Here is an 11,669-nt window from a genome sequence, read left to right on the forward strand (position 1 = left end):
TGTAATAGAAAGACAGAGCGAAACAAATATATAGAAAAACAAGCTTGAAAGAGAAAGAGAGAGTGGGAAAAAGATAGAAAGAGAAATAAAGGCCACGCAACTACTACGACTACGACGAGGACAACGACTACGGTTATAAACTGAGAAAGCAGGACAGAGGGAGAGAAAACGAGCGAGGGCGAGAGAGTAGTAAATCGTATGTACGAAGTGTATATATGATATATCGAAGCGAAAAGCAAGAGAAACATTCGTGCACGGGTTAGCCTCGGGAGACCGGGTTAAAAGACTCGTTGTCGTCCTCCGAGCACACGTTTTGTCTGTCTTGTCATCGACAGACATAAGTGAAATTTGCATCTAGAAATATCGACAACGCGACAACAACGATTACGACCACGACGGCGACGTATTTGCCATCGAGGAGGCACGGATATGCCTCGCTCGTCGGTGCTGTGACACGCGCCGCGCCGTGTGCTGGCTGAACCTCCCGGAAGAGAGCGTGGGCCTCCGTCTCAAAATACTGTGCGGTTTCTACCGCACGCTCGAGAGCCAAGTAAGTGGAATAAACACGCGTAAATCGTTTTTTAATATCCGTTTGTTTCGTCCGAAATGAAAAATTTCTTTGCCTTGGGGAGTAGTAATTATTGTTTCGAAACACTACATTCGAGTTCCCGTCCGAAAAGAACGTGTTTTACCGTGCGTGTTTTTTTCTATCGTAATCGTACGAAAGATGTGCTTACTGGAGCGCATAAACAGAAAGGAAAGAATGGGAAAAAACAAAATAAAAGAAAAAAAATGATCCGTTATTTCGAGTTCAACCAATTTGGTCGTCGAAAGTCGCTGGCATCTTTTGCGATCAATCGCGAAAGCGTGCACTGATTCTAGGTTTCCTCATGACCGTGCCGGTAGCACGCCTAACTAGGGATACTCTAGTCCCGGCTTGGCTCTTTAAACGGCTCTACGTATTGCGTGCGAATCGTGCGTTTCTATGTGTGCGTATCGGCAAGGAGTGGTGTGTGTGCGCGCGCTCGCATAATCGCGTTCCCTCATTGTCTGCCTACTCGCGCTCACTCGCTCGCTCTCGTATGCATGGCCGCTTCGGTGCGTGGCGTACGGATTATATCGCGCGTACGCATTGCCGTGTTCAATAAAATCGGAATTCGTTTGTTGTTTGGTCGTGGTCGAACGTTCTACGCGGTATTAAAAAATAAAAATAAAAACAGAAAGAAAAAGACAACCTCTAAACCTTCGATCTATGTTAACAGCTGATCGCGAACGATTACTCTGTATAAGCGATGTAAAATAGATTCATTAATGCAATATATATATATATATTTTCCACTTTTCCACAATGATAAGAAAAAGAGAACGATTATTCATTGATAGACCTTGCAACCTGTGCAGTTTCTACAAGCGGAAGAATGAAAAAAGGGGGACAGTAAGGTTCGTCGTTAACATCTGGGGCCTGAAGCCTCATACACACGAGGCATGTTTACTTATCTGTATATAATCTATTGAAAATTTTTTGCTATATTTTTTATTTCAGTGCAAAACACATTTTTCAGATTTCATACATATATAATATTTTATTAATTTAAGCAAAAAAAAAAAAAAAGAAAAATTTTGTTGCATTAAACGAAAACGTTGGATTTATTGAATACCTCCTTAAAAATTGTTCATATAAAACGTTTGTGAACGAACGTTATGTTTCGTGTTTTAAAGAGCACGTTCCTCTACTAATCGATGGACTCTAGGCTAGTTCTACATCCAATGCCGTCGACGCGAGTTACACTAGTCAAGTTTTATCTTTGAGATAACATCCTACCAATCAATGCCTTCGTACCGTGCATTGCTCCCAACCTTCGAATGTGCTTTACCGTGCTATTGGCCCCACGATCTCTTGTTATAATCGATGTAGTACGGTGTGTACTCGGCCAAATAGGCGAAAACGAGACAACCTCGCAGTTCGACCGGGAGTTTGCTTCTAAAACTGCTTACAACGCAAGGCTGCTGTAACACGACGATCCTACGACGTGCCTCTTTAAACCACACCCGGAACGCTGCCTCGTGTTCTTAGGACGCTTGCTCTTTTTTTCGAAAATTCTCGTACGCGTCCGCACCGTGGGTCTCATTCCGCTCAGGCGCGTAACGAGTCTTTTGAAAACGAGGACTTTAGGAAGGATTTTCTATTCTTTTTCGCGGCTATTTTGTTTTGTCATTCTCAACTTTTACGTGAGGAAATATCGTATGATCAGAATACTCAGATAATAGAAGAATGATTCTAGGGATTTTTTCTGAATCGATATGTGGGAAATTAATCTAAAACTGTAATCAATTTAGAATACTTGCAATAATTAACTACATATTTTTAGAAATGATGTTTTAAATTTAAATTAAACATGTAATATTTGTGAATTTTAATTTGTGAATTTTGAATATAAATTTTATTTTATACCTCATTTTGAAATAATATATTATAATTAAGATTATCTTTCATATTAATTTTAAAAAATAGCGCGAAATTACACTTTAATATTTGCAACAATATATTTCTTTTTTTTTAATTAAAGTAAGTAGATAAACATGAAATATTTAAATTTTTTAATGATTTAAAATAATATATATATAGTTTAATTTTATTATTTTCAACAAAAAAATTGTTGTTGAAAGTTTCAGAAAAGCTAATACAAATGTCACATAATGTACATTGTCTGTTTTAATTTTTTTTTTGTTTTTACTTTCATGTTCCTCGATATTTGCAGCTGCTGTACACTCATATTAAAATTAACAATATAGAAATTGATCTGTAGTTTTCACCAGATGTTCAATACTTGTAGAATTGTCACTTTACCGTTTAGTCGACCACTTCCGTTTTGTGAACTGAAACGTTCCGTTTCCGAACGATTATTTTTATACATTATGATTATATTTTAATCATTTCCCTTATTTCATAACACTTGAGAAATGTTTTTATCTTTTCTAAGATATTATTATTTAAAAATAATTTAAGTACAATACAAAATAAATTATACTTTGAAGATTAAGAACAAACAAAAATTAATGTTGTCAATTATGTTTAATAATTTAGAATTTATTTTATATTCCATTCTATTAATTGCATAATAATAAAATTAAAATTATATTTTTTATCATTATGCATTTATTTTCTATCTTTTTTTATTTCAACATAAAAGTTTATCATTTTCCCTGTGAAGACAAATGTGAAATTCTTTGGAATACGAGTTCTATTATTAGGATCTACCAATGTTGCTTGATTCAAGAACAAAAACCTTCTCTCCTATGCTGTCTGTTCTTTGATATGCATCTAAAAAGTCGCTTCTCCTTAAATGTGCTATCGCGTCCAAGTAAAACACACTCACAAATGGGTGGCACTGACAAAAAGTCGAGAATGAAGGGACGACGATCGATAGGAATTTTTATCGGATCCGCACACTTCGCTGTCAATAATTTTCACATATGAATGGTATATTTTTGATAAAGCATATACTATTGACAAGGTTAACAAGGTACTAATATCTAAGTTAAAATGCTGCATTTCAATTTTTCCGAACAACTTTCCTTCTATGCTCGAGATACTTATTAACGAATATTTAGTAAAGATATATTTGAAATAATAAACAATTTTTTGTGATGAACAATATGAAATGAAAAATAAGTATCCGCCAAAATAGTATACATACATTTATTAACCTTCATGGATGATGTAGTGTATGACACGTTTTCTGAAAAACTTCGATAATTTAATTTTACAAATCAAAAGTAGGAAAAGATTTTATAATGTTATTATTAAATATAATTAATAATAATTTTATCATTGCTAAATTGTAAAAATATATAGTAATATTAAAAAAGAAATATTGAATGTAATTAATTATTTAAATACATAATAAAAAGTATTGTTTTTTAAACAGTATAGAAATATTTATTAATATTTTGTATCTAATAATAATTGTATTATAATATTTTATATATTTGATAATGAAATTTATGGAACATTTATATCATGTATTTTTCATTATATTTTGTTAAAAATATATATTATGTTTAAAAATATTTATATTTTCTTAATAATATATCTATTTGTATATTTTCAAGAATTTTTTTTATATATATTGTATATAATGTATTTATATTATATATAATGTATGATTCATATGTAATGACATAAAGTATAAAAATCTAACTAATTGTTTTGATAAGAATTACCATTCAAATTTAATTTTAATTAAATTTGATTTATTTGATATTAAATTATATTTTGTTTATGTTTTATTATTAGAAATATATATTAATTTTAATAAATTTAAAAAGAGACATATAGTAGAATATATAACTTATCAATAGATTGTAATACAATATGATTTATGTTTTTAATATATATATAAAATGTTTATGTAATATTTAAAATTCTTAACTAAAAACGTATGAAAACGTATGAGAAATTAATATTTATTTTAATTTAAATATCATTTGTCTCGAACTTACATATTTTAAAGTTTATATAAAGAATCTTATAATTTTATATTTTTATAACTGTTATAGATTGTTATAAACTATAAAAATGCCTCGAGTAAGGAGACAAGTGGTCTTAGAAGATCCTGCTAGGCCTGTCACACCAGATATGGTGGAGACTAAATTACGTATGTATTATTTGTATTATTTCATAATATCTTTATTTATTTTGCTTTTATATTTATGTATATGCAAATTATTTTTAGTAAAGGAAGAATTTTTAGATGAGGGCTCTTTGGATGAAGTACAAGCACAAAAAGTAGCTGAAGAAACACCAAGTCCTCATCTTCAAGACCACCAATATGGACAAACACCTTGTTATCAAGTAACAAGGAAACCTACACAACCACCACCACGAACTGAAGTAAATAAGATTATATTTATATTAAGATAATCTTTAACCGAATAACTTTTACTTAGTAAAAAGATAAATTAAATATGATAACTCTTTTTATTATAATAAACATTTTAAAGTATTAAAAATGATTTAAAAAATTTATTATTAATAAATATGAAAAAAATTTTTTATTCTTAATTTTTTTTTTTAATTATATGATTAATCGAAATGATTATTTAAAATTATAATAAATTATTATAATTATAATAGTAAGTTAACAGTGTAACAATCAATACTTTATTTTATTGTATTTTTATAGCAAATTTCAGTTCAAGCAGTGAAACGAAGACTGAATTTGGAAATGGGAACTACAGGCCCTAGCCAATCTGCTTTTAAAGCTCCTAGAGGTAAACGTAGAAAATCTGGATCAAGTTCTCTAGCTGGCCATACACCTACAAAAAGTAAATTTCATTTATTTCTCTTGGAATATTATTATTTATATAATGTTTAAAGAAAAAAAAAATGTCATCTTTATTGTAGGTAAAACAGTAGAGAGAACGCGGTACGATACATCACTGAGCTTACTTACAAAAAAGTTCATACATTTAGTTGAAAGCAGTCAAGATGGTGTTGTAGATTTAAATGTAGCATCTGAAAAATTAGAAGTACAGAAACGTCGTATTTACGATATTACGAATGTATTGGAAGGTATAGGTATTTTGGAAAAGAAAAGTAAAAACAATATACAATGGAAGTACGTTGTTATTTAATTTATCAATAAATATCGAGCTTTTCTACGATAATAAATGTGATTATTTTATTTTACAGAGGCGGTCAATTACCAAATGAAAGGAACGATATCGCTGATCTCAGAAAAGAAGTGGCAGATTTAGAAGCTAAAGAAAATACTTTGGATCGATTAATTCATGGTGCAGACAAAAATCTTAGGGAGCTCTGTGCAGACAGACAATACGCTTATGTAACGTATCATGATTTACGTTCTGTCCCAATGTACAAAGACCAAGCTATAATGGCAGTGAAAGCTCCACCAGAAGCTACACTTCATGTTCCACAACCTATTAATAATCTTGGTCAACAAAAGGTAATTTCATAGAAATCGATTAAGATTGAAATTATTTATATTTTTAACAATTAATTATTTATTATTTGTGAATTCAGCTTCAAATGCATATGAGGTCATCTCATGGTGAAATAGAGGTATTTCTTTGTCCTGATGATCCTGCAGTTAAAACGTCTCCCACTCCGGGTTACACGACGACGCAACCTGTGCCTTCGTCAAAAGAATCCGAAATACCTTGTCTCCCTCCTGAACTGCTGGCCAATGGAGGAAGCGGGGTTCGGGTTGAACCAGTACCTTCTATCGAAAGTTCGTTGAGTACTCGTTTGTGTACTCCGGTTATATCTACAGTTACCAGTTTAGCAGGCATGAGGGACGCGCTTTTGTGTGAATCCGATGATTATGGACCAATGGGTGGTGGCAAATTCCAACTCCAAACGGAGGATCAAATTAGCACTCCAGGTAGGATCGCGCATATTTCATAATTTAAGATTCATTCGTTACTTTTTTCGCATTGAATTTGCGAATGCTATTGGAAAAAATAGAATTTAGAAAAACAAAGTCAATATATCTGCATACAATATTAATTTTAATTCTTTTATGGAATTAATTATTACTATTTATTTTTTTACGCTGCTTTTATTTGCACGTATGCTTTTAAATGTATCGCTATGTTTTATAAGAAATGCTTAGTGTAAAATGCTAATGATTGTAATAAGATGAATATAATCTTTTTAATATAAAAATATAATATAAGATAAAAATATATATATATATATATTTATTGAATATCAATTTTAAGCTTGTCTTCATCTTATTACACTTTTTGAAATTTTTTTTAATTTGTTAATATATATTAACACATTAATTTATAACGATACTTTAGTGCAAAATCCAGTGCAATATACAATCCAATGCAAAATCTTAGTTAATTTCTTTATTACTTTATAATTGATTAATCTTTCACATTTTTTTAATATCTTTTTTTTGATGTAGTTATTATATTTCTTTTTTTTTTTTTAATTTTTTTTTCTTGTTAACAAAGTTGTATTTTTATTTTATTTTATTTTTTAATAAATGTTTTCAAAACTACTATTTTTGTCTCTATACTTCCAAGGTATTTACTGGACTTACTATACTGGAAATACGTTTCTTTCTCGTTCGTGTAAGCAAATGAAAGATTCGTAATTTTTATTGTTTTTTTGAAACTTGAAAGAAATGTAATGCATGCCATTGAAGAATTCCATAACAATATTTATAAAAAATAATCTCTTTGGAAAAAAAGAAGATAGCAAGAGTTGATTTTTTATTGTACATCGAGGTTCAATAATTTAAGCTATCTTTTTCATTGGTTCTCTACCTTTTCAACAATGGAGGATAGCCGTACCCTGATGGAGCTCTGGCTGTGACTTGTGTGTTAACTGAATTAAAATCACATCACAGGCAGAGTTCTAGTTAGGTAACGGTTTCAAACAACAAAACTCTTGTCGCGTGAAGGTATGTTTCATGGATAAAATAATTATTGGCTTGTATATATTTTAATGCTATTTTGTATGTATATATTTTTTTTTTCGTCTAAAATTGTTACCTTATTATAAAAACAGATTACTTTTAATCTTTCTATTCTATGGCTTAAGAATGTTTATGCTAAATTAATTTTTTTTTTAAGCAAAGATAGACAACTTTAAAGAATGTTAGACTTTTTCATTTTTAATTTTATGCAAATTTAATTATACTCTTTGTTTTTAACAAAGTAATGAAAATCAATTTATTAAAGTAAATAATTCAAAATATTATCATTAATCCATACAATTATCACTTAATTATGAGTATAATAAATAATTCATGAAATTTTTATTAATTTTAAATAAAAATAATTAAAAATTCAATAATAATTCATCATTTGATTAATAAATAATTCATAAATTTTTCAATATTATAATATAATTCACAAAATGATTAATAAATTAATATAACAAACATTCAGCTCTCATTGCTTAAGGGTTTTGCTAATTGTTATTTAAATTAAATAATAATACTTGCTTATTAATTATTATCTTTTCAAATTGATTTCAATAAATCAATATTTCATAAACCAACTTAAATAATCAAATATAATTAACATTGTAACATCGAATATTTTTCAAAAAATTATTAAATCATAAAAACAAAGAAAGAAAACGAATAAAATTAATAAATGAATATTGAAAGTGAAGGTGTTCAATGCGACTGGACAAGCCCAGCATTTTCTCTTTCTTTTGTTGCAGATCTAAGTATTCTCGATTTTGGTGAGCATCTACTGTCCCTGGAACCGCCTCTTTCTGAAAACGACTATTCGTTCTCGTTAGGCACAGAGGAAGGGCTTTCGGATCTCTTTGATTTCAAATTCTAAAGGATATCGTCCTAATTGTCGTCGTCGTGACACGCAACACTACATTCACACGCATACCTGTCTTTTTTTTTTTTTTTTTGGAGTATACCACTCTGAGTTCGCCTCCTTAACATTCGAATGGATAGCGATCACTCGGTTAATCCAATATTAATACGCTTTTCTATTTCATACCGATTAGCAATTTTTAACAATTAAGGGAACGATCGAGCAGAGAAATGTTAGATTGTTTGAATAGAAATAGATAGAAACAGGGAAAATTTGATAATTACTTTTAAAAAGCGAAATCAAATTCATGGCACAATCCATGGAAAATCGACACGCCGTTGAATGTTTTTTTTTTTTTTTTTTTTTTTTTTTTTTAAATAAAATATAATTTCGCGCTTCTTAATTTTTACGAAGAAAAAGAAAAAATGAATGGAAATACATTGGAAAAATGTATATAGATATTATGATGTTATAATCGAATAATATTTTGTCAAAGATACGTCTCGAATTGAGTTTGTTCTTTGAAAACGAACATTTTCATAAAAATCAACTGCATACAACGTATCACGATTCGCTTTGGGAAATTCGTTTCTGCATGAAAAAAAAAAGCATTAAATAATGGGGGGAGGGGGGAGGGAGAAACATATCACGGCAATGATTAATGCGCACGGTGAGTACTTCCGGCTTGATACGGTCGTAACCGATTAAGTTTCTGGGATGATAACTTGTAAAGCTGCTCTGACGGTATTGAGCCGTTTTCTTGTGCAATGTGTAATAATATTGTAAATGATGTAAACGTATGAAGGCTTAGAGAAAGAGTAAGAAGGATGAAATAGGTGGAAGAGGATATATTTGAAGTTTCAAAGAGAAGAGAGACTGGACTCGTGTCGACGAATAACTACGATATTTTCTTTATATATATATATATATATATTTTTCCTTTTTTTTTTTCTTTTTTTTTTTTTTTCGTTTCTATGGTTAATTATATGGAATTGTATAATAAAAATTATTATTAGAAACGTGAAGTAGCGTACGCAGATAAAAAATGTAATTTCAATGAAAGAAATCCCTCCTAGAGTAATGTTTATATCGACGTGATATGAAAAAAGAAAAAAGAAAAAAAATAAGAACAACGGGGATAAATCTTTTCCGGATGGTTGCCTTCTCTTGTCACTTGGACTGATTCTTCTTTTCTAAATCGTGTGCTTAAGCCGAGAGACCGCCGTCCGGAAGGATAACGTTGTAATTATTAAAAATTTTTGTCGAGGAGATCGATGCGTACAGTAGGCTTTATCGACGAAGAAATTGTTTGTAAAAAGATGAAAGTGAAGACAAAAAGAGAGAGAGAGGGAAAGAAAGTGTGTGTGTGAGAGAGAAAGAGAGAGAGAGAGAGAGAGAAAGTTGAAGAAATGATGAAAATGCGAACGGTTGAAAGGCATAGTTTTTATTCTATATACTTTTGTAATCGGTCGACTTTTCTGAGTAGGGAGCGAAAATTTGTACAGTTCGATGCATGAGAGAAAAAAAGCACGAGGTGAAATAGAGAAAAAGTATATAATGATTATCTATCGGTGCGGATGATTCTTTTATGGCATGTAAAAATTACATACATAAGAAACACACGTACACACAAACATTATCATCTCACGATATGGTCCTATCGAAGAAAATATTATTATTCCGGCTAAAAAATAAATAGATCATCATCATCGTATTGGATTAGCTTCATTGACAATGTCGTAGCGAACATGGAGACGAACTCGAGCATACGATGGAAAAAAAAAAAAAAAAAAAAAAAAAAAAGAAAGAAGAAAATTGCAAAAGCAGAAAATCTTAGGCTGTATTTACATTGCATGTAAACGCATCTATACGTATTCAATTCGAGTCGTAACGATGAAAAATGTCTAAGATTCTTTTTCAGGATACAATGTTATTCTGGAACTGATTTATAAAAAGGGGTTTTTCGAGAGGAATTTTATACCGGTGCACCTTGACTTTTGCCGCGTGAAACGGCGGTGGAAAAGAAAAAATGAAGTTTGTAGGCTGATTTCAGTAGAAATTTCATTGAAACAAAGATGTATCAATTATAAATATTGTTCCTGAAGAAGTCGAGGTCGTACTGGATAGAATTGTCTCAGTTGGAAGTCTCTTAAGGATGTACTCTAAACGTACAACTTAGTGTACGTCCAAAGCCATAGTGCCTACACAATAATGATCATACCCTTCTGCAAAACTGTATATAATTTACATACTATATAAAAATATATAAATAAATATATATATATATATATACATTATATATATATACACACACAGACAGGCAAAATGTAAGAATGTGACGACCCCGAAGGACAAAGAAAAAATATAAAGAAAAACCGGATGCTGTGGACACCTCATTGCGATTATCATGAAATATCGATTAGTTAGTTTTAATTACAAATAATAATTAATTATTGAAGCATTACACGAGAAAAATGTTAGTTTATAAATTCACTTATTATATATATGTACATGTATATATACTATATGTATATGTAATAAGTATGTATGTTTTATAGTCAAACGAATATTGTGCAGAATAAGAATTGAATTCTAATTACTTGGATAAGTTGGAAAACTATTTTCCTTCTTACTTTTTCTTCTTTTTTCTTTCTTTTTTTTTTCTAAACATAGATGCAATAGTGGACATGATACAATGATTTTCTTCCCGCTATATATATATTTATTTCAATGATTAATCGTATAATATTTCAAAAAATAATTAGGAACATAAAAAAAATAGTTCAGAACAATTTCCTCTCGTCGTTATCGAATAGAAAATAAAATAAAAATGGAATAATAATTATTCTGCACAACTTTCGTAAAACGCAATACCTATCTGTAACAGAGAGGATTGTAATAGTTTTGTTTCTCGTTTCTTTTTTTTCTTTTTCCGATTAAACTGATAACATCGCACTTTTTTTCATACACATCGTGCAACGAGAGAGGGGAAGCAAAACGGAAAAAAAGAAAATACAGAAAAAGAAAATGAAAAACATGAATCGAGAATGCGTGAATCTGTGTGAATGGACATGATGATCGAATGATGATAATTAATTGATACGAATGTTCTATGGTCAGCGATTCGATTAAACGATTCCGACTTACCAGTGAGAAGTTACGATATTTTCTACCTGAATGTTTGTGAGGATCTCGGCGAAGTCTGAGCACGTCCGGGATTTTAAGAAGTGTAATGTAATATTATAATTCATCGATATTGTATATTTTAATCTGTTCGAAAAGTATGTTATAAGAAACATAACACTTTAAGAAAAAAAAAAAAAAAAAAAAAAAAAAAAAAAAAAAAA

The 11,669-nt window shown here is 30.1% G+C and overlaps 1 protein-coding gene across 6 annotated transcripts in view; it reads left to right on the forward strand.

Moving 5' to 3' along the window:
• Positions 1–8,615, forward strand: part of LOC102671228 (transcription factor E2F2-like) — a 10,396-nt gene extending 1,781 nt beyond the window's left edge. The window contains exons 1-8 of one of the 6 annotated variants that reach the window (XM_006620937.1): positions 7–1,483; positions 4,561–4,658; positions 4,737–4,894; positions 5,187–5,328; positions 5,408–5,621; positions 5,696–5,969; positions 6,047–6,407; positions 8,213–8,615. In XM_006620937.1, the coding sequence (XP_006621000.1) occupies positions 4,580–4,658; positions 4,737–4,894; positions 5,187–5,328; positions 5,408–5,621; positions 5,696–5,969; positions 6,047–6,407; positions 8,213–8,337 (1,353 nt within the window). In that variant the 5' untranslated portion in view covers positions 7–1,483; positions 4,561–4,579 and the 3' untranslated portion in view covers positions 8,338–8,615. Of the gene's footprint in view, positions 1–6; positions 1,484–3,156; positions 3,778–4,560; positions 4,659–4,736; positions 4,895–5,186; positions 5,329–5,407; positions 5,622–5,695; positions 5,970–6,046; positions 6,408–8,212 lie in introns of those variants that run through there. The other 5 variants (XM_006620938.1, XM_031513048.1, XM_006620936.2 and 2 more) reach the window with 5 other exon arrangements.
• Positions 8,616–11,669: the final 3,054 nt, after the last annotated feature.

Source organism: Apis dorsata, unplaced genomic scaffold, assembly GCF_000469605.1.
Source record: "Apis dorsata unplaced genomic scaffold, Apis dorsata 1.3 scaffold_570, whole genome shotgun sequence".
Classification (NCBI taxonomy): domain Eukaryota; kingdom Metazoa; phylum Arthropoda; class Insecta; order Hymenoptera; family Apidae; genus Apis; species Apis dorsata.